At 41.0% G+C, this 22,878-nt stretch overlaps 3 protein-coding genes across 3 annotated transcripts; 2 read left to right on the top strand and 1 right to left on the bottom strand.

Moving 5' to 3' along the window:
• Positions 1-1,338: 1,338 nt before the first annotated feature.
• On the top strand, positions 1,339-22,623 carry LOC144662031 (cytochrome P450 3A24-like). Its single transcript, XM_078522765.1, has 5 exons — positions 1,339-2,011; positions 18,562-18,767; positions 19,339-19,618; positions 20,060-20,363; positions 21,470-22,623. Exons 1-5 carry the CDS (start codon positions 1,655-1,657, stop codon positions 21,859-21,861), a joined length of 1,539 nt encoding a protein of 512 aa, XP_078378891.1. The 5' UTR covers positions 1,339-1,654; the 3' UTR covers positions 21,862-22,623.
• Positions 8,886-11,056, top strand: LOC144662956 (uncharacterized). The gene is made up of 2 exons (XM_078523886.1): positions 8,886-9,674; positions 10,715-11,056. Exons 1-2 carry the CDS (start codon positions 8,886-8,888, stop codon positions 11,054-11,056), a joined length of 1,131 nt encoding a protein of 376 aa, XP_078380012.1.
• LOC144662955 (uncharacterized) lies at positions 15,726-17,742 on the bottom strand. Its single transcript, XM_078523885.1, has 3 exons — positions 17,664-17,742; positions 15,960-17,111; positions 15,726-15,730 (listed from the first exon to the last, which is right to left on the bottom strand). The coding sequence occupies exons 1-3, from the start codon at positions 17,740-17,742 to the stop codon at positions 15,726-15,728; spliced, it is 1,236 nt and encodes a 411-aa protein (XP_078380011.1).
• Positions 22,624-22,878: the final 255 nt, after the last annotated feature.

The raw sequence follows: 22,878 nt of genomic DNA, 5'->3' as shown, positions 1-22,878 counted from the left end.
GAACAGAATGTTGTTTGTTTGCATTTTGATTGAAACTTACCGTCGTGTTTGCAGGATCGCTTGGGTCGACTGGCTTGTATGTAAATGTTCCACCTCGAAAATGACTGCATACTGCATCATGCACGAAAACAACACATACGATCAAAATGATACACTTCCCAGCGAGTCCCATTTTCATGCAGTTAGAAAGAGCATAGTTGCAAATGCGCAGATTTGCTTGAAGTTGTTTTGAGTAAACAAATAGGGGAGGGGCGATTTCTTAGAAAGACATCTGATATCTAGTATTAAATAAAAATGTTTGTTATGTGCAAATAATAGAGCTTAGTTTTATAGTAGTCTCGCTGTCGTGTTTGCAGGGTCACTTGGGTTGACAGGTTTGTATGCGAATGCTCCGCTTGTTTGTGAATGAGTGCATACTGCATCATGTACGAGCAAAACACATACGATCATATGATACATTTCCCAGTGAGTTTCATTCTCGCACAGTTGGTAAAGACATAGTTCCAAACGCGCAGCGATATCTTTGACTGAACTGTTCTGAGCAGTAAACGAATGGGGGAAGATTGATTCTTTAAAAAATTAAGTGACAGTTCCTAGAAAGTCATGCGTGACTCGTGTAAAGGAAATGGTTGTCTAGCAACTGGAGTATTGTTATTTTCGCGGATAAGGATAATTAGCCTGGCGGATAATAATATTCTTGAGGCCCATTTACTAGCCTGCGTTGCAGACGAACAAAACCCCGGGGTTTTGTTCGTCTGCAACGCAGGCTACCCATTTACACGACAGAAAATTTTTGCTACGGCTCGGGTAAAAATGGTACGCGTACCGAAAAAAACGGTTCGGCACGGATAAATTTTGACGCGTATTTGGAAATTTAAAAATTACTGAGTTCGGATTGGCTGAGAGAAATGCAATTTTCAGGAATCACAGTGCAGGGAAAAGGTAATTCACTACAGAAAAAGTAAATTCAGTGCCAATTGCAACGTAGCTAGATTTCCGAAGTTAATGTGAACAAACTCTAGTTGAGTTGAGATGAGGTTTAAAATGAAAATAAAATAAACAAAACCCTGTGGAATATAAAAATTGACAAGCAGCGGTGAAAACCCACAAACTTACATAGTTCTGTCGCTGTGGCCGCGAAAGAGTTCCTCTGATAAACAGGCTGGACTGAGAAATCTGCGCTTGTTAGAAAATTAACGGTGAACAGCAAAATAGCTATGAACGACGTTGAAAATTTAAATATAAAAAACAAAACAAAAATGAAAATGATGACTAACACGCAAAACTCCTATGGGAGATTCCTATTGGACCTAATTAACTGAAAACTGTGCACCGGGTGTTATATCCAACAATCCTAGAAACTGCGAAAGATAGTCGAAAATTATTAGAACACCTCCAGATTTGTCCACCTCATTTACATGTGCGCTATTTTCATTCAATGAGATGCTGACAAGTGGCCCTGTATTCGGTAGTTTTATATTGTGAGTATACGTATCGGCAGCTCTCTCCAACACGTTCACGTGTATCTCTGAAGAATCAGAAGAAACCCGAGACGCTTTACACAGCCCGAGTCTACAGGCTGACCTGATGTAACATAGCCTAATCTGCTCGCTAAATCACTGGTATTTATAAAACCTCTCTGTACAGTATTAACATGGCGTTTACAGATTTAATGCGAGATGCATCTGGATCAATAGCGTACTACTGGCAGACAATTTTGATAGCTTCGGTCGTCTTGCTGCTGCTGTATTTCTTTGCTTCTTACCGCGCAATGAAGGCTTGGTATGGCGATATTCCCGGACCAAAACCTTTGCCTGTTTTGGGTCACATACTCGACACGGTAAAACACAAAGGGCAGTTACATCTGCAGGTACACGAGTACTTTCTGAGGTACGGCAAAGTATTTGCAATGTCGTCTTTCCTCGGTAAGATTCCGAACTTGGTGGTTGCAGACCCTGATATGCTGAAGGATATATTCGTGAAGGAATTCGACTCTTTTAGAGACCGCCCTGTAAGTTTTATAAATATGAAATATGGTATTTATTTAATCGAGCTAACATGATACTTTTGCTAACACTTATTTAAAATGCAGATTTGTTGTGATATGTGTCATTTGTGAATATTTAATCATGTCATTTTGAACTTATATTACTCAGCTGTGCAAACTGAATCATGCAACTTTTTTTATAGCGGAGCTCCAGTGCGCACCGCGAGCGGAGCTGAGTACATAAAAAATCGAAAACCGGCATCGAGCTGAAAAATGTTGGTTGTCACGTGATTGTTCTTCCGTTCGTACCGGCAACAGACGTAACACGTGTGTACGAACGACACACATATAAGGTGGCGCTTTTGGCACAAATCGCGACAACTCGCTCGGCTCGCCATGGCTCGCCTCGCTCCTTGTCGCGATTAGTGACCAAAAGCGCCACCTTATATGTGTGTACAAAAATCGCGAGCGGCACCCAAAATCTCTGCGGCTTGAGCGCTCACAAATATCAAGCTGACTTGCTGTGCCAGAAATAATTCCTATTGAACAAATACCCAATAAAGATAAAATGGGAAAAGGAAGGAAATCAATCATATCAACATGCCCAAAAAAAATCTCAAACAACACAAAAGAACAAGACATCATGCGTCCTAATTACCAGAAAAATGCAAAAAAAAGAAAACTTTTTTATAAGAGAAGAAACCATAGAATTGTTAAAATCAGTTGACAAAAAGCTTCTTGCAAACTTTTTGACAAACAACACGTGTTAAAAAAAATGCAAAAAAAAATTGTCTGACAAAGTGCAAAAACGTTTTTTTTTTAACAGAAAAATGGTTGCCCTGCGAGCGGCACGCAAAATCGCGAGCGACTTACGTGAGTTGCGTGACATTTTCAGAGAGAGTCTGGAAACCATATTTCTAGTTCTCAGGCCCTTGGACGAGCAGAAAGAAACATGGCGGCCTAATCAGGATTTAGTGTTTGGGCCGATAAAAAACGAAACAGAACAGATATTACAAAAAAAATACGCTCAGTTAACGCGCTGTAATTTTTTGTGCCCCCATAGAAGCTGGCGAAGTGAAGCGAAGAGAAGAAATCGAGAAATAACAGGATTTGATCACAGAAGTTTATCGATCGATCGAAAGAACTTTCCCGAAACATCGGACTCAATCGGGCCTGTTTATTTTTTTTCTGCTTCAAGCATTGCTTTCACGACTTGATATGTTATCTGTCTGACCTCATTTTGCCAAACGGGAGTAGAAAGTTCGGTTAAAATAAAGCAAATCGCTTGGAAAATAACCAACATTTTAGCCTATTTACCAAACTTTACCAAGTGTCTAATTAATGATGACATCATCCTGATGCCCAAAAGCGCATGCGTACTTGCTCAAAATAGGTGAAAGGGTACCACAAGTGAAAAATGTGACAAAGTGAACTATATATAAGTTAACGCGGCCGTAACTTTTTGTTAGTTCACAAATTCTGGTGAAGTCAAGGGAGGTAGTGGATGGCCAACCACTTGAATCCTGTTATAATGGCTTGTGCGGATGGTGAATTACGGGGTATAGGGGGACTCCTTTCAGTGGGAGATACCCCTGGGTGAACCCGCCTCGGCCCTACTGATAACGTGGGGGTGCTCAGAAATTCCTCGGGATTTCAAACCTCGGCAGAGGTAAAAATGCGGGACAGCCGCCTTGTCAGCGGCGGGGAAAAAGTCCTAGCCGGGGCTAGGCAAGAAACAGCCAACGAGCACCCCCCGACCAGGGTTTTGCACTTTCGTTTGACCTGTCACGCAATGTCACGCGTGACTGTAACGCTCTGTGTCACACAATGTCACGCTGTGTGTAACACAATGTCACGATTTGTGTCATGCGTTAATTTTATTTTTTTGAACACTCAGATTAAATCCAGTGTTTATTTTCTCAAATCTGATTTCGACTCGGCTGCAAGACGTTTTTTTAATTTCTGCAGTTCTTGTTTTTTTATCTCCTGTCTCAGCCGTTCAATGTCAGGACTTCTTTGCTTTTTATTTTCTTTTGGAAGTGTGCCCTTACGAAATATTTGTTTTTGAATCTCATAACTCTCTTTCTCATTAAGAACGCTCTGAAACTCAGCATCTGTTATTTTGCCGTCAACAAGAGATTTGGAAAGAATTCGGTTGACGGTATCAAACTTTGACATGGCAAGGGCCATGATTTTGCAGTGCTTAATAAGTTTGGGCTCGAGTTTTTTGTAAAAACCGGTTAAAACTGCAGCGCTGGCACCGAACGTAGCAGCGACTATGCCAATCGGAAGAGCCGCAGGTAAGCCAATCCCTGTCATTGCAGCACCAACCCCCCCTGCTGAAAGGGCACCAGAAACGCCACCAGCAATGAAGCAAGCGTAGTTGATAATTGTCTTTGTTCGCTTGTATTTTTTTGCAACCAGCCGATAGTGGTCAACTTCTTCGCTTAAATATTTCAAAACTTCATTCGCTTTTTGCAAACGGAAGTCATTCTGTTGCGGCAGAACAGGATATAAAGTTTGGGTTTCCGCGTGTTTTACGCTGTTTTCTTCGCTAACACCATAATCAGGGGCACTCGGGAGAACATTAGCAGATGACATGGTCGTATACATAAAATTTTATTTTTGTATTTAATTTAATTTAATTCCAGCTCATATGTAAGATTTGAGCCGTTAAAATCGAATGGATTTCCATTCTCATCTCTTATCGAAAGAGTCAGAGATGTCACTTGTGCATCAGCCGCAACGTCACGCAAGACATTGAGTGGTGTGCTTTGATATTTAATTGTTTCGTAAGCTTTTCCTTGAATAACAAAACAAGCCAAAACGGAAGACGGTTTTCCATTAAAAAGATTTTGTTCTCTGTCAACTAAATCACAATGTATGAAATAAGTTGTGGGAGAATTTAATCTTTTTATTTTAGTTTCATGTTCCAAATGCGAAGTATAATTGTTTCTTAGTAGTAAATTAGACATATTTGGATCAACAATTAATTTTTTAAACTGGGCATTTGTGATTACAAGCTGGCCAAGTGGAGTATTAATATCTGTGGGCAATTCAATACGATGTTTGGAAAAATTATTTTTCAATTCACTTGCCAACCTTTTAAGAGTGTAATGACCAGCCGGAAAGGGCACATCGATCGGCTTTTCATCTTCATTTATAAAAATGATTTTTCCCTCCTCTTTTAGATTAAACCAAGAGTTAGGGATATGAGATGACAGAAGTCTGATATAGCTCGGTTTTGGAATAGGCTGGTCAAAATAAACAGTGTGAGGATTTTCTGTTGTGGTGACAGTGAGCACAACCATCTTTATAATTATCTTTTGAAAAATAAATCTTTAATATAAAATGGCTCCGCCTATTCCGAGAGCTGATGACATTTCTCAATCAATTTTTCTTGATTCCAAAGAAAGAGATTTTATGAAGTGGATGAAAACCCCAGAAGCAACTACAATTTCTGAAGCGGCAAAAGACAAGGCATGGAAACCTTTTCTTGCAAAATATCCAAACGCTGACCGAACAAAATTTAAAGCACAGGTTGAGTTCGCGTACAACCACACAGCAACGGCAGACATTTATTACAAGGCAGAGCAAGGCCATTTGATAAATGTTTTTGGCTCTGACAGCAAATATTGGAGCCCAGAGATGAAAAAAGCACTGGGGGTGAATCAAATTTCAGGCGGTTTTCCACAACAGCTGTCACCAAGCGGCGCAAAAGGCGCATCTTTACCAATTCCCGCGGTTGGATTTCACGAAGCCGCACCGAGTTTGAAAAAAATATTTAACAGCAAAATCAACATCTACGTAACACCAGATCAATATTTCACAACGAAATTAAGAGAGATTTTTCAAAAAACAAAACTGAAGCATACATCAGGAAAAGAGTCAAAAAGGTGGCTTGCTAGCCCAAATATTGGCTACTGGCCTCAACAACTTAACTTTGCTGTCTGGTGCGCGACAACAGGCAGTGGGATAAGTCGTGAAATTTTTGATGAAGAACACTCAGCTCTCAGTTTGCCACCTGTTGTGCGTAATTTTTACCTTTTTCACGTTTATTTTACAATAAGGCGAATATTGTTTCAGATGGGCGGAATTCAGAGCGTAAGCGCCTTGCCAGGCGACCCAACGTTTAGCCAGTTCGACAACAAGTACGACGTGGCTTCGTATAAAAGAATATGCGCTGAGTTCGGTGTCGACCCGTCAAGCGATTTTCGTTTCACAAGAGGCGCCAATCATGGGCTTGGTGATGTTTATATCTGGTTTACTAACATTGGACCAAAAAATTCTGGAGCAAAATACCCCGATTACGATAAATTTTCGGACGAAGGGGGAGCTGCAAGCAAGGGTAACTTAATTCAATATATCGAGCCAGACGACGCTGCATATGCACAGGCAGACTGGTTTTGTTCTAACGCCACAGAAGGGCTGACTCAGGCAGGTTTGTCGAGAGTAAACCAGTCGATAGAGGCTTTTGTCTACTGTATTCTGGGTTCGCAGGTCAACGTTCGAAGTAGCATACTTGGCACAGGCGGCCGCGCAAAGGAGGCCCAAAGTGAGTTCCTCGTGTTGGTTGAAGACGCTATAAGGCAACCAGATCTGGCAAAGTCAGTTCAAAGATACCAACTTTCTATCGATGAAGCGAAGGTTCGGCTTAACCTTGCTGTCTGCCCTGGTGCCTGGCTGATGCCGGGTAGTATGGTGATAAACACAGAAAGCGTTGTCGGCTACAACAATCAGCTGAAGCAGGCTGTAGCGGGAATGAAAATAGGATTGAATAATGATGTTAATAAATCAACAAAAAAATCAGCTCTTAAACTTATGGCCGGAGGACCATCAAAGGTAAACCCACCAAACAGCCACCCTTCAAATCCTATACACAAGGAGTCACAAAGGGACACAAAAAAAACTACGGCACCAGTGAGCACAGAAGGTGCTAAAGCTGAAAGCGCGCAAAGCGCAAAAGCGACGAAGGTCGAAGTCAATGATACACACGAAATAAACAAAGCAACTGTCGCTGTTGGCGCGGTTGGAGCTGCAGCTTTGCTCTACGCCCTTATGCGTTAACGTCTCTTTTTGATGTATTTTTCAACAATAAAAGCAACCGCAGCAAGGATAAGCAGCCAGGTGTGCTCTGCAAGAAAGCCAATTACTTGACCAGCGGTTTTAAAAAGAAAACTCACAATCGAGCCAATGAGACCAGGCAGAGCTGATGCAACCTTTGAGCCAACATCACTTAAGCCTTTCCCCAACGCTTTGCCGGTGGCCTTCAAAGAGTTTGTAATGGCACCAATTACAGCACCAATCGTGACACCAGCAGCAAGAAAGATCGCTGTAACTGTCACGCCATTTTTTTTGAAGATTTCTTTTATCCTCTCACGAAGTGGAAGGGCCCTTTCTCTTTCCGCAATCTGCGTTTGCAAACGCGCGAGCTCCTCGGTTCTTTCTGCAACTCTGTCTTCAGCCGCTTGTTTTTCTGATGGTGAGGCATTTTCATCTTCAATAACTTTTTTGTCTTCCTCGTTTTGGCGCTTGAGCTCATCTTCTTGCTCACGAAGTTCATCAAAAGTTTTTGTTTCGTTAAGCCTTTCTTGCATTGTGCTTATTTCAGTATTTTTTTCTGAAATGCTTGCCCTGAGTTGGTCGACTCGTGTTTGATCTTTCTCTTTCTGCTTAGCTTGTTTTTCAAGAGCAGCAACTTCTGTTTTTGCGTTTTCAAAATCCTTTTCAAGATTTTTTTTCAGTTGCTTAAGTCTGCGCAATTCTGATTCATTTTCAACATTTGACCCAAGTTGATCCATCTTGGCTTTTGTTCGCTCGATTCTGATTCTCAGATCTTGCGCTTCTTGGGCGGCTTTTTCTTTTTCAAATTCAATTTTTTGTCTTTCTTTAAGTTGTTTTTCGGCATCTCTTAATCTTTTGCGTTCATTTTGTATTTTTTCTTTTTCCTGTGAAATCAGAGTTTCGGTTTTTGGACCAAGTGCTTTTTTAACGAAAGTTTTGTTTAAGAAATCAGAACGCAAACCGCTTCCGTCATCTAATACTATCTTTGTTTCACCACCCTTTGGACCTGCCACAACAATTTCCATTGGTTTTTTTGATGAAAAACGAATTGGCCCAAGTTTTCCAAAATCCACTTTTTGGTACCTTTTCTTTATAAAATCTTTTACATTTTGTATTTCTTTTTCTTGATCTTCAGGTGATAAAATGTCACTCGTAACATTAGTAGAAACGTTTCTTATGTCCAATAATGAAGTATTTGTGTTCCTTCTTAAATTTCTTAGTCTTTCTTCTATGTCTTCGACATAATTAGGTAACAATGGTGTTTCTTCGTAGGATGTGTCTGGCAGCCCGCTCTGTTCGTGCTGCATTGTTTGCATTTCATATTCTTCACCTTTTTGTTTGGGTGTGGATATCAACCCGGGCTGAAATGGTCGGGTTGTGTCGACCTCTTGTTCCTCTTCATCATCGTTATCACTGTTGTGGTCAAGATCTCGGTCCAAATCAGGGTCCTCGTAGCCAAAATCACCACCACCTGTTGCCATCACGTAATTTATATATATTTTCAAATTAAACTTTTCAATTTAACAATAAAACCAATCGAGAGATGGCTGCTGTTCAAGACAACCTTCGACCGGGACGCACAGAGAAAATACTCGGCGCACTGAAAGCCGAGCGCGCTGTAAAACGAATCACTTTTGACCGCACTGAAGCCAATCCAGAGGAAACGTTGTATGTTTCAGTGCCAAAGCTGAACGAAAACGAGGTCATTGTGCCTGGCTCGCTGGCGCTGCGCTTCAACATCGACTTGAGCGGAGGCCATGCCAACAACTTTCTGGTTGACAACGTCAGCCGAGCTCTGGTCGACAAGTTTGTTGTAAAGTACGAAGGCACCGTCATGCAGGACACGGTGGGCTATGACATCTACAAAATATTTGAGGATTTTTTCCTTTCGCAGGAGGAGCGCGACGACAGGGTGCCAGAGGGCATTCAGAGCGAGGACCTCAACAAAATTCGCTCAAATGCTGGCGATAAGAAAACTTCAGGAGTCGAAGCAGAAAAAAAGCTGAATGAGCTATATGGAAATAAATACCGCATCCGTCTGGATCACCAGATTCTAACTGACCACGGAGCATTTTATCCACAGGCACTATACAACGATCTTGTGTTCGAACTGAAGCTCGCGGCAGCCGAACATGTTGTCAGAGGCTCAGATGCAACAAAACTGAAATACAAGCTGACAAACATACAGCTGGAGTACGAAATGATAAGAAGCAAGGAAATCGCAGATGAGGCGTTCAGCGCTTACTCGGGCGGCAAAGAGTTCGCTTACGACCACATCCAGCGTGCCGAAGTTGTTACTTTTGCAAAAGGATCCGACACACGTCTGAATCTTAAGGTCAACCCTCAGAGGAGGTCCCTAAAAGGTATCTTGCTACTTTTTATAGAGCAATATGCCAAAGGTGCAAGGATCTCGGAAAAGTACATTAACCCAGACCTTACAAAAGTAAGCGTCACTGTCAACGGCTCGCCAAACATGCTGTACAACAACGGCATCGAAGGAATGGACATATGGGAAGAAGTTAAAAGATTCTACATGAAAGAAAAAAATAAAACGCAGCACATGACCCTGCAAAAGTTTTACACAGAAGACAAGTTCGGCCTTCTGATTGATCTGCGTTCCATGGCTGACCACTCGATGCACGGAAGCGGCAAGCGCCTTGTGAACACAAAGGACGGTGTCCAGCTTGAGCTAGAGAGGAAAACAAGCGGCTCAGGTAATTTGAACTGCCACATTTACGTAATCAGCGACGCCCAAATGAATATAATTGGCAGGCAGTTAGAATCTGTGCTTTTATAATATAAGAACGAAGTTCTGAAATGGATCCTGCCAATATACCCTTCAACGCCCTCATTGTGGGACCAACAAACTCAGGAAAAACAAGGTACGTGGTCAATCAGCTTTGTGGCCCTTTCCGAGGCAAGTTTGACTACATCGTGCTCATATGCCCGACTTTCGCGCACAACAAGACTTATTATCGCTTTGCTGAGGAAGATCTTCGATTTTTTGTTTTCATTTGCGAGCAGCACGAGGTTGAATCTTGGTTAAAGCTTTCAAGATTTCTTTTTGAGGGTGCGAACACGCTTATCATCCTCGACGACTGCGCTGCTTCTAAAGATGTGAAAGGGCGAACGGGGGAGTTGGTGAATCTTGCTTTCTCTGCTCGCCACGCAGGCTTGAGCATATGGGTGCTGACTCAAAAAATGACAAGCATAACAGCCTCATTCCGCGAAAATGTTGCGGCAATCGTTTTCTTTTACACCCCCTCTGCCAAGACCACGAAGGCAATCTTTGAGGATTACGCTGGCGAACTTTCCCATGAAGATTACAAAGAAGTCATTTCAAAGCTGAAAAAAAATAAGTTTTCGCATCTTGTTATTTCTCATCGCCACCCTTACGGCACAGAATTTTTTTATTGAACATATTTTTTAGAGTAATAAATGGCTGACCCGTTCGCAACTTCCACCGATATCACTGCAAGTGAACGAATTATGTTAGAAACGTCCGTAATGGAATTGCTTGAACCTGAACCAGTGTCGCTAAGCGACTCGTCAGAGATGCAAGCAGCGGGACCTGACATTCCAGCTTTACGTGAACAGCTTGCAAGACTTGTTTCAACAGGCAAGTCTAAAGAAGCAATCGGTGTGCAGCTAACTCACGATCAGGTAAAGCGCTTGACCGACAAAGACGTCGAAAAGTACTTCAAGAGGTACGAAGCGTATGTTGGGGCCAAGACCACAGAAAATCTTATCGACAGCGCGCTCACTCTTTTTACAAAAGCCGCAAGTCTGTTCGTGCCCTTAAAAAATATTGAAGCTTTACAAAAAGAGCTTAAAAATGACTACATCATCAACAACGAGCTTTCCAATCTTGTCGGCGGTTTGTCTTTCAAATACGGCAAGTTTCTTGCTCCAGCTTCTGTTGCTTTGATAACGGCAAAGCACATTGATTACAGCACAGCACCACAAGCGACTCTAGAAAGCGAGCATAAAGATCTTCCTGAGTAAATTACTAAGCAATGCTAAGAAAATGCTAAGTAATTACTGAACAATGCTCATTAAATGCTGACCAAAAAAGTTTGCTAAGCATTTTTCATTTAAATATATTATTTTTTCTAATAAATGGCGGACCCTGAAACACAAATACCGAGCGAACCTGCAGTTGTTCAAGAAAACGTTCCACAAGTCACTTCAACAACTCCTGCAACAAAACCTGCCAAAAATCCAAAGCGAGTGGCTGCTGGCAAGCTTGCAGCTGAAAAAACAAAACAGGCTCGTGAAGCACAGAAAAAAGCTGCTGTCGAGGCCGCTGCCATAATTGCAAAAGAAAAGGAAAAGAAATCTGCGGCTGCTAAGCGAAATGTAACTCCACCCGTAACGGAACCAGCTCCGACCGAGTCTCCGCCGGAATCCAGCGGTCTAAGCACAAATCAATGGATCTCTTTGATGAGTATTGGCGTTGCAATTATTACAACTTATGTCAAACGCGAAGACATCAAAGCCTTTATCAAGAGCAAAACCCACCCAGCCAAAGGCACGGCACCAGAACCCGAGCCAGCTCAAGAGGCTCCTGCAGAGCGGCAGCGAATCAGCGCATCATCGAAAATTCCGCAACCAAAAAGAGGAATTCGTCCGATGGATTAATAAACTTTCAATTAAATATTTTTTCATCATTTTATAATAAAATGTGGAAAGTCCCTGACATCCAACAGTTTATGTTAACCGTTGCTGCAGTTTCAACGGTTGGCTTGGTTTGGATAAATTTCACGGAAAAGTGCGTCAAAACAATCGTTTGGATTGCAAAAAACCCAGATATTTTCGTGAAAGTGCGCGAAAGCGCTCAAGAAGAAGGGGAACAATGAATTTTCAATTAAATGTTTTTTTTTTATTTTATACTGAACTAAGTTCTACCGTCATGTCCGACAACAAGCTCGTGAAAACACTCATGGATGCAGCCACCATTACAGGTCTAGCCGCCGGAATCGGCTGGGCTGCCAAAAAAGTTGTGAAAGAAAACTTCACATCCGACCCAAGCAGCAGTTTTACGAACTATGTAAAGTTCACAGCCGTCATGACAGGCAGTATTGCACTAAAACAATATCTCGAGGACCAGAAAATCCTCCCCACCAATTAAAAAAAAATTCGCATAATATAAGAACAAAGACACACAATGGCAAGCATCGCGATTATGGCTGGCGGAGCTATCTTGAACGCTGCTGCTTTCATTGGCGGCAACTACCTTGCTCGAGCTTTGGGTGGCGGAGATGACGCCGCTTTAAAAGAAAAAGAAAGACACGACAAAGCTCTCGAGGCTTACCAGGCCGCTTACGCTAAATACTCTCGCGACCGCACCAAGCTCCTCGACTGGATACAAACCAACGCGGAAATAAAAGAGCAGGCCAAACAGAACTTCACTAACACTGACTACGCTTTCAAACTCTACAACCAGGCACATCCTGACAAACAAATTATTTCACCGAAAGAGCCCAAGTTTTCTGATTTTTATAAGCCAAGCGAGCAGCAGAAACAAGGTGAACTTATGTTCGTTGGTGCTGGCGCGCTTGCACTTGGGTACGCTGCCTTTCGGTTTCTTTAAACTTTTCTTTTTTTCTTGTATACGCATGGATGCAAAGATCTCGAAAGTCTACTATAGCCCCCAGGGCTACTGGAAAGGAATTGCCGCGATAAAAAAATTAGCCGAGGCCGCCAAGGTTTCCGAAGATGCTGCAAAAAAGTGGCTAGTTAAGCAGGCCCTTTGGCAGATCTACCTTCCGGCACCACGATACGTTCCTCGCCCAAAATTCGATGTTTCTACTCCTAACGCGGTCCACCAGGCGGACCTTCTTTTTCTGCCACACGACAAACTGCCGCGAGGGCGAAAAGTTTACAAATACGCTCTGACTGTTGTTGACGTTGCCAGCCGTTACAAAGAGGCCGAGCCTTTGACCTCCAAAGATTCAACTGAGGTTGCAAAAGGTTTTCAGGCAATTTACAGGCGAAGTGCACTAAAATGGCCACAGATGCTGCAAGTTGACCCCGGGCGCGAATTCATGGGCGCTGTTACCAAAGAAATGGAAAATCACAAAACTTATATTAGGCGCGGGCGTGTTAATATCCACAGAGATCAAGCTATTGTTGAACGTTTTAATCAAACACTGGCAGAGCGCCTGTTTGGTTATCAGTACGGTGTCGAGTTGACCCTGCCATCTGGCCAGCGGTCGACAGCGTGGGTTAAAAGGCTACCCGAAGTTGTTGCCGCTCTGAACAACGAAGTAACCAGTCTTACTGGTAAGAAACCAGCTGCAGCAATCAAAGAAAAGGCTGTTTCGTCAAAACCGTCCTCAAAATATACAAGACCTGTTGGCAAGAAAGAAAAAAAAATCCCTTCTCTCGTTAATGTGCGCTTTCTCTACCAACCTGGCGAGCTGGAAGGTGGTGTAAAAAGGGCAACAGATCCGATTTGGTCATTAAAAGTCTACAGCATTGAAAGGTCTGTTACTAAACCTAATCAGCCAGTGCTTTATTACTTACACGATGGTCCCAAGCGCGGCTTCGTGCGTGAAGAATTGCTAGTTATTCCTCCAAATACACAGTTACCGCCAGAAAAGCTATAAAAGTTATTTTTTATGTGGCTTATACCCGTAAGCATTTGTATGTATTCCATCATCCGCTATCCATCGCTTTGAGTCAAAAGGCGACAACGAGACCTTGTTGAGATGCATTCCGTAAATCTCATGACCCTCGCTTCTAAGTATGTTCATTCCATGCCATAACTGCTTAGTGCTAAAAAGCGTTTCCTTATACTGTTCATGTACAATTTGCTTCTTGACAACGCTCTTTTTTACACCCTTTGCTTTCTTTATATTTTTTTCGTCCGCCTTTATCGATAATTTTTTTGGCACCTTACAATCACACTCTGATATGTATGTTCCGGGAAATTCGTCTTTTATTTTGTTTAAAACCTTTTCATCTTCGTCCTCAGTCTTTATCGATAACACTTTCGTTTCCGTACAAACACACTCTGATATGTATGTTCCCGGAAATGCGTCGTTTATTTTTTTCAAAACCTTTTTACTTTCTCCCTCAGTCATTATCGAGTACATTTTCGGTCTGAGACAAACACACTCTTTTATAGGGGTTCCTGCGCATTCGTCTTTCATTTTTCCCAAGACCTTTTTGTTTTCGTATGAATGGAGTGGATGCTCTTTTGGGTAGTCGCTTGTATCATACAGAGTTTTGTTCCATTCCATGTCTTCGTAGATGTCATCTGTTTCGATCTCGAGCAAAAGGCTGTCTGTGTCCGTATACAAGAGCTCGCAACGCGGGCCGTATACCTTTTTCAGATGGTTGTAAAAGAAATCATACATTAGTATCTTGCTGTTGTCAAGGATAGTCATCCCAGTGTAAACAGGCTTATTAAGAATAAGCTTGCTTTTGCGCATGTCTATTCCAACCAGATCGTTAGAAAACATTACATGCCTTGAGTACAATGGGCTTGCAATCAATTTTCGTATTTTGTTTGTTTCATTGCTTCGCACTATTTTTATGTCAACACGGTTACGCAGGTTTTCCATTGTTTTTCCGAAAACTGAGTTATTCATGAGCTTGTAAAAGTTCTTTTCAAAGTCGTTTTTCGCTTTTTTCCTGAATTCTGTGTTCATCCGGATGTACGGCTCCATCCAGCATTCTTGTTCGAACTCCATTACTTTGTGAACTTTTTTTAGTTTCATGCCCTGCTTAAGATAAAACTGCAAGTTTCGGTAATGCACAACATAGTTACTTTTGTCCTCAAGAGTCAAAACAAGCTTTTCGCTGTCTGGTGGGTCCAGATCAAGCTTATCTTTTAATTTTTTTTGGTAATCAGAATAAAGTTCCTCGCTTATTTTCTTTTTCTCTGGTGCCAATGGGTAGCTGTTGTGCTCTTCATGAAGTTCTGCGGGGTATTCAAGGTCTACCTCCAATATCCAGCCAGTTCTTGCAAACTCCTTTTTTCTCATTATTTCTTTTTCAGTCGGCATAACTCTTTTCCATTTGAAACCACTTTTTGGCAGTGGCTTGCTCATTGCCCACCCATAAAGGTTGTTTGCATCAAGGTACATTATGTATTTTTTTGGCTTGCTTGGGTCATAGCCTTCAACATAAGGATTGTTTGCCTTTGCATATCTCTTGCTAACCATGGAAATACCTCCTCTTATTCCCCTTTCGACAAATAGATGCATTTCTGAGTCTGTAAGGAGCTCAAGCTGCACGCCTGTCTTTTTCAAGAGTGCGTCCCAAGAAAGGCCAGGCGACGTGTAATAATTCGCAGGATCCAACCCGTACTGCTCAAGGCAGATTTTTCGGAAGTTTTCGAAAACGTCAGCCAACAGGGACACGTCTGTTTTCACGTATAGGTCGTGGTAGTCACCAAGCGTTTTGCATCCAAAAGCTTCCCATACCCTCTTTGCGTGATCGTACTCTTCGTCTGTTATGTGCTCGTCGTTTAGCTTGCTGTAAAACTTTTCTTTGTCTGGCAGACTTGTTTCGTCAAGCCTTTCCCACGATTCCATGTATTCGTAAGGGTAAATTCCCTTTTTTAAAAGAAGTTCAAAATTTTGTGAAGAAAGAGATTTTGTTATTTTCAATGACTCTTTCGGTGTTGCGCTTACAAGTGAATCGAGGCTTCCTTGTAGAAAGTTCAAGCTGTCAATAAAGCGCAGACCGCCAAATGAAAATGTTATGTATTTCTCCATGTTGTTGGCTACGCATTTCACCTCTTTTTGTGTCGATTGAGACAGCTTTGACATCGCCTGCATTAAATGGTGTGCATCATAGCCCCTAAGGTTGTGAAATACAACTGGTATTTGGTCCGTTTTTGGTTTTATTCTCATTTTAAGGTTGCATGCGTTGTGCGCGGCTCCTCGAAACTTGCCTGTTATGTGGCAATGGTCCTTAACTGCATCTCTGAAGTTTTGCTGAAGCAAAGGTTTTCCACAGCATAAGCAGTCATCTTGTTCTTCTGCAGCTTCTTTGTGCTCTTCTTCTGTCAATCTTTTTAGAATGAGAAACGAACTGTCGTGTTCTTTCTTTACATTGTAATAACATTTTTTATGCCATTGCCCATCATAAGTGTATACTCTACCTGTTTCACTTATCCATACAGGTAAAGAGTCTAAAAAGTAATCTTTTATCAAACTTTTTTCACAAATATGGCAATCAGTTGCATTTTTAAATTTTTCCCAATCTATTGCTGTCATCACAAGAGGTTTTGGCGATGACAAACTATTTCTTATTTTTTTCTCTTCCTCTTGAAGACAGTTCAAAAACACTTCAACAGCATTTTCACCTCTGTAAACCACTGGCCGTTCATTTCTTCCGTCACTCCTTACAACTGTGTAAGCAAAACCACATGCCTCGTGCTGTTCTGTTTTCTCAGTGTAGCTTTTTTGCTTGCTCTCTGGCCCACGCTCGCATCCTTGAATCTTTCTGACCAAAGCCTCAAAGTCCGCATATATCACGTATGGCGCCCTCATCTGTTTGTGATGATTTTGGAAAGAAAGGGTGTTTTTCCCCTCTTCCGGCATCTCGATCCTTGTTGGCCTGCCGTTCATGCCATTGCAATGTTTTTCATGGTTCTCGAGCAAGTCCGCTCTTGTGAAACCGGTCAAACACATCATGCAAAAGTGTTTTGCATGTTGATGTTTGCTCTGATCAAAGAGTAACGCGCTTACTCTTTTTACAAAACAGTAGTGCTGAATTAATCCTGACTCAATCAAAATAAGGCAAATACGAGGAATGGTTTTTTCTTTTTTGCTTATTCTGTGCACAATCACACGATTGTCTTCCCAGCCGAACACATTAATTGAGAGGTTGCTGTTTTGCCTCTCGAGTTTGTCAATCTGTTTTACAGGTGTGGGGAAATCGATGCCTCTGTAGTTAATTCCGTCGTTGGCCGGGTATTTGCTTGTTCTTTGAAGGTTTTTTCCGTCCCTTGGAGGAAAAAGTGCAGCTCTCAAAGCCCACTTCAAACATTCGTTATCCCTGTTTTGCACGTTGATTATTGCTTTCTTTTTTGCCAAATTGGCTGGGAGAGGCAAATAAGTTCCTCCGCGCAATGGCTGATAGCGTGCAACATTGACGTACGCTTCGGTTATTCTTTCAATAACCCAGCCTGAGCCGCGCTCTGACCAAGCCTCAATTTGACCTTTTGCTCTTTCAATAAATCTATCGAAATCTTGTTTTATCTGTTGTTTATTATTTTCGTTAAAAACGTGCGGTTCTTTTTCTTTAAAATAATGCTCCATCTCTTGTGTTACACCAGTCTCAAAATTTTCTTTTGTAAATTTTATTTTCATCTCAAAACTTACTTTTACGCTTTTCAAATCTCTTATTTCATTCTCTACCAAATAAACAAACTTTCCTTTTGTTTTCTTTTGAAAGACAAAAAGGTCTTTGCTGATTCGGCTTCCTTCTGGTATGGTCATTTTCCACACTCGTAGCCATTCATTGAAATCGGATTGGGCCAATAAAAAATTGTTGTTCCATTGTGGATTTTCTTTAAAGCCGCGAATTTCCTTCAAGAGTGCTTGCAAAACTTCTTTCGAATAACTTGCAGCAGTCATGTTGGCGTTTATACCAATGAGAAACATTTGTTCAATAGGAATTTTTTCTGGCACATCAATGGAGCTTGAGATTTGTGAGCTCTCAAGCCGCATAGATTTTGGGTGCCGCTCGCGATTTTTGTACACACATATAAGGTGGCGCTTTTGGTCACTAATCGCGACAAGGAGCGAGGCGAGCCATGGCGAGCCGAGCGAGTTGTCGCGATTTGTGCCAAAAGCGCCACCTTATATGTGTGTGAACGTACAACTTGCACAGTTCGCGCGTGAGCTGAGCCCCATATTTATACCAAAACGATATCGGTCACCCGTCGCATTTTGTGTAGCCCTTAAATTATAAATCGACTGGATGATTTGGACGTTTCAGTTTGATCTAAACGAAGTGATGGTATGAAAAGACAGAAATAAAGTTGCGCAGTGTTCACTGTGTATGTTAAATGAAGCTGAAATTAAACGCCAGGAAAGCGAGATTTTATTATTAAAAATAACCTTGAAAGCTCTCAAAATCGGCCAGAATTTCTCTTGCTTGAACAAATCAGGCATGCAAAACTTGCCGAGGAAAGAAATTACCGATAACCAAAAGATCTCAGAGAGATTTTCACCGCCGAGGTTTTAATACATCGGCAAGATGCTCGGCCAGATTTTCGGGTGTCTCGGCGGCCATGGATACATCTGCTGCAACTATTTATTCTAATGTGTGCTATAGTTACCGGCCTCAAGAGTCCTCATGGGCCCGATGAGGATAAGTAAGTGCTATAGTTAATTTAAATTTGAAATACCGATCTTTAAGCCATGCCTCCCGAAAAATAGTCGTTAACGGAAAGGCCCAGCATTCCCCTAGCGTTTTCAGATTGAAGTGCCGGCTCCGACCTCCTGGGACTGGGATATTTTACTTAATGATGTTTCCTATCTTAGTTAATCCTCAGGCCGCCTGAGCCATTAGCCAGTATGCTGACAAGAGCACAGGGAGAAAAATGGAAGCGCATCAGAAGCACACTGACTCCAGCATTCAGTGCTCTAAAGATGAAGCAAATGTTTCCTCTGATGAACTCCTGCTGCGACACTTTGCTGAGGAAACTTAATGAGGTCGCCGACAAAGAACAAAGTGTCAACATTGTCAAGTAGGTTTAGAATAAACTTGTTTTAATACTTTCTTCTTACTTTCTTCACTGTTAAATGCTACATTTTATCTTGACGCCCTCTATTGTAAAAATTAAAAAGTTATTTCAAGATTGTCATAGACAAGTGTGCCCAGAATAACTGCGAAACAACCTTAAGACTTCTTTGCAGGAATTTAATACAACCCTTTTTTTAGTTTGAATTATTTTGCTCAAGTATCACATAAATTTACCCAGGGTTTGTTCAGTCGAAGCACTATTGACCTAATCCAGGATTATAGTGTATTTTGCATGTCTTAATTTCAGTTTATTTAATTTTTCCGCAACGTGTTCTGTTTACATTTTCTGTCCTCCTGTTTTGACGTAGTGACCTCGACTAATCTCAAACTCCGCAAAACATAAGTAATAAAAACACTTTTATGCAAAAGAAATAAAACCCTCGATCAACTTTTAATCCTGGAGTAGTGTTAATCGGATTTCGAGCAACCCGGACCAGAAGTGTCAGAAGTGCAGACTTGAGTTTTGTTTAAGCACATTCGCTAAAAATAATCAGTATTACTTACTTTGATTGCAGGTTTCAACAGGCTCTTACAATGGATCTGATTCTTTCGGCAGTTTTTGGTCTTCAAGCAAACTCTCAAGACAATCCTGATGACCCAATCATTAACGCAGCTCGTCAGGCTTTGAAACAAGGTTTTTCAAAGAAAATCCTGCTCGGTTCAGCTCTGCCATTTGGAATCAAAATTATGGAAAAATTCCCAAACATTTGGCTGTCACATGCTATACCACTACTGAAAATGACAGAGGAAATTATTGCTGCAAAGAAGGCGGGAAATGGGAACTCTTCAAGAAAGGTAATGTTAACTTGTTTATTTATATTTATAACTCGGCAAGAAACGATCAGAACTCAGATGTTCGCAATTTAGAATTGCATGTAGTTTTCCGTTTTTTTTTTAAAAAAAAATTAAGAATAGAAGGTTTTGTGCTTTTTATTTATGCAGGTCGAGTACTATTTCCTGAAATATCTTTTAACTAGTGAAGTCAGTCAGTCAGTCAGTCAGTCAGTCAGTCAGTCAGTCAGTCCGTCCGTCAGTACATCAGTCAGTCAGTCATTAACTCAGTCACTTCAGTCATTTGCTTGCGTTGCTGATGGGATTTTGTGCGCGATTGTGGAGCATCTAAAGAAAATGGCAAAGCACACGCGTACGATATTCTGCCAGCTTCAACTACTTGATCAGTCAGCCAGCCTTTTTTTATTGTTCGTGTAATTATTTATAAAACCTTTATTTTTTTAGGACATGTTGGATTTAATGCTGGCAGCTTCAGATGACCCATCTGTCCCAGAGTCCAAGAAGCTGTCTGATACAGAAGTCCTTGCACAGAGCATTATTTTCCTTGCGGCTGGATATGAAACAAGCAGCGGCACCCTAAGTCTGACATGCCACCACATAGCCACACACCCAGACGTCCAAGGCAAACTGCAGCAGGAAATTGACAGCGTCTGGACTGATGAGGAACAAGTGCCGACTTATGAAACAGTGAATGAGCTGCCATATCTTGACATGGTTATATCTGAGACACTCCGGCTCTATCCACCAGGTAGGGGGAGGGGAGGGAGGGGTTGATTATGCTGTTATCTCAACAATCTCGTTCTTAGTACCGTACTTATCATTTGCACTTAGGAAATTATTTTTATTTTCTGTGTTGGACTTTGTCATGCAAATTGGCATTCTTGATAGAAATTCTACTTACGTCGTACATTACATAATCCGGGATATCCTATATGAGCTAATCTATGTCTTTTAAAATTCGAATGTTGAGCAATACATCTAGTTGAAAAGAAATGTGGAACACTATCACCAGTTTCACTTCAAAAACTCAAGAGCCTAAAAACATATGGAAACTCAGTACGAATAGTGTTTATAATAATAATAATAATAATAATAATAATAATAATAATAATAATAATAATAATAATAATAATCGATATTTTAACAGGGTGAGCCCTTCAGTCGCAGGACTGGTATCAACGGGGGCCCTGTGTAAAATAAAACAAATTTACAGTAAAAAAGATTATGTAGAAAAATATATATCTATCTATAAAAACTACTTTAAAAAGATACCGCTAAAATGCTAAAAAAAAATTTAAAAGTTTAAAAGAAGTACTAGTGTTCTCATAAAAAATAAATAAATTACGAATTAAAAATGTTCTAAAAATAACCTAAGAATAAAAAGCAGAGATAACTTGGAAACGTTCCTTTGGCTGCATAGTCTTAATGTTCGTCGGAAGACAATTAAAAATGGATGCACCATTTTAGAATCATTATGCCATACCAGTGTACTGAAGAAATAAACAAGTGATATTTTTGTGATGCCATCAGGAACTCTAGGTCTCTGAACTCGAAAATGTCAAGCTGATTTTTTCAAATTTTCTCCACGTGGACTGAGAAAACACTTTAAAATTATTATGGCTCCCTTCTTCCTTCAACAACAATTTACTTTATATCTCCATCTTGATGTGCTAAGTGTATTTTATGTACGGGAAGACCAATTCGTCAATTTTAGTACTGTTTACCGAAAAGCAGTAAAATTCCCGTGAAAGTGTCCATTTAAATTTGTCGTTCTTGTACCATGGTTTACACATCAGGTCTGCCCGCACTTTAGACTGTTTGTCCAACACCCATGTACTAAATTTCTTTTTTCAGGATTCATGATAACCCGTTGCTGCACTAAAGCTTGTGTGATCAAAGACATCAAGATACCCAAAGATTCGCCAATTCTCATCCCTGTGTACAGTGTACAAAGAGATCCATCCATTTATCCTGACCCAGAGAAGTTTGACCCCGAGCGCTTTTCACCTGCAGCCAAGCAGTCACGCAATCCTTACAGTTTCTTGCCGTTTGGTCACGGTCCACACAACTGTATTGGGATGCGCTTTGCGCAAATGCAGATACGGCTTGTATTAGCACGAATGTTAAGGAAATATCGCTTGGAAGTCGGCCCGGATACGAAGATTCCTCCTGATGTAAGAAGCAAGGCTACTTTGGCGAGCGCCGAAATAAATCTTCGAGTTCTTTCAAGAACCAGGAAAACATGAGAATTGGTTTCTGCCCCCGGGGGACTACCCAAAACGTTTTGTACGTGGAGGCTCCACCCCAAGGACATTAGGTCCACATACTATTTTGAATGAAAAGGTATTCCTTTCATATACTGAAAAAACATGATATGCCTAAAACAGGAAGTCTTGATGCCATTTTTATGTATCGCTTATTAAATTTAAATGATACAGCCATAAGGTGCGTCTGTTTGAAATATTTTAATTGAAGGCCCTTAAAAATACCTAGATGACGGATCTGCCTACCCTTTCATATACCTAAACTTGTGAAATCCCTACCCTTTAATGTACCTGAATCGTGAAAAAGGTACCCCTTTTGGGCGGAGCCTCCCCATATAGGCCATTATAAGGAGTACCCCCCAGGGTTTCTGCATATGATCACAAATAATAAATCATATGCTAATTTTGTGTGAATTTTTTTAGGAGGGGGGGGGGGGGTGTCTAAAGAAAATATGGCGTTATATAAACTAAAGCTCTTTAAATCTAGAGTACAATAAAAATACCAAATTATAACATATAATTATGAACAAACAAATGAATAAATAAATAAATAACAGTTTCAAAGGTACATTCAATTAATTTTTTACATCCGAACGAAAGAATTTTCGCGCGCTCATTGGTCGATAACTAGGTCCATAAAAATGACGTAAGATGTAACATAATGCAAGGCAACTTGCGGAAAACTTGAAAATTTGTCGCAAGTTTTCAATTAAACGAGAGACCAGAGAGTAGTGGAATGCAATTGGGACTAGGCTTGTACCGAAAGTGCTCGTAAAAAAAGGATTAAATGCTAAAAGAAGTGCTCGTTTTTTGCCAAAAAAGTGCTAAAATAATGCTAATGTTTTTAAAAAGTGCTCGTGGGTTACATAATTATGCTCACTTTTTTCCGATTTTTTCGACGTTTTTGCTTGTTTACAAGCTAAAAACGTAGAATAGGGGTTATGTGGTTAAAATTTGGAACCACATATTTGTAAACTCTCAAGGGACTTTTTTAATTTC

The sequence above is a fragment of the Oculina patagonica genome, chromosome 8 (assembly GCF_052425735.1).
Source record: "Oculina patagonica isolate OP01 chromosome 8, crgOcupat, whole genome shotgun sequence".
NCBI classification, from domain to species: Eukaryota; Metazoa; Cnidaria; class Anthozoa; order Scleractinia; family Oculinidae; genus Oculina; species Oculina patagonica.
This window is presented reverse-complemented; position numbering and strand designations above follow the sequence as displayed.

What these genes read in the sequence shown, in the direction of transcription:
- LOC144662956 (XM_078523886.1), top strand. Translation starts at nt 8,886, where the DNA reads ATGCAGGACACGGTGGGCTATGACATCTACAAAATATTTGAGGATTTT. An exon ending in TGATTGATCTGCGTTCCATG is followed by an intron (nt 9,675 to 10,714) that starts GCTGACCACTCG and finishes ACTCACGATCAG; the next exon opens with GTAAAGCGCTTGACCGACAA.
- LOC144662955 (XM_078523885.1), bottom strand. Translation starts at nt 17,742, where the DNA reads ATGCGGCTTGAGAGCTCACAAATCTCAAGCTCCATTGATGTGCCAGAA. An exon ending in TGAACAAATGTTTCTCATTG is followed by an intron (nt 17,112 to 17,663) that starts GTATAAACGCCA and finishes TGCCTCTCCCAG; the next exon opens with CCAATTTGGCAAAAAAGAAA.
- LOC144662031 (XM_078522765.1), top strand. Translation starts at nt 1,655, where the DNA reads ATGGCGTTTACAGATTTAATGCGAGATGCATCTGGATCAATAGCGTAC. An exon ending in ACTCTTTTAGAGACCGCCCT is followed by an intron (nt 2,012 to 18,561) that starts GTAAGTTTTATA and finishes TTCCTATCTTAG; the next exon opens with TTAATCCTCAGGCCGCCTGA. An exon ending in ATGGGAACTCTTCAAGAAAG is followed by an intron (nt 19,619 to 20,059) that starts GTAATGTTAACT and finishes TTATTTTTTTAG; the next exon opens with GACATGTTGGATTTAATGCT.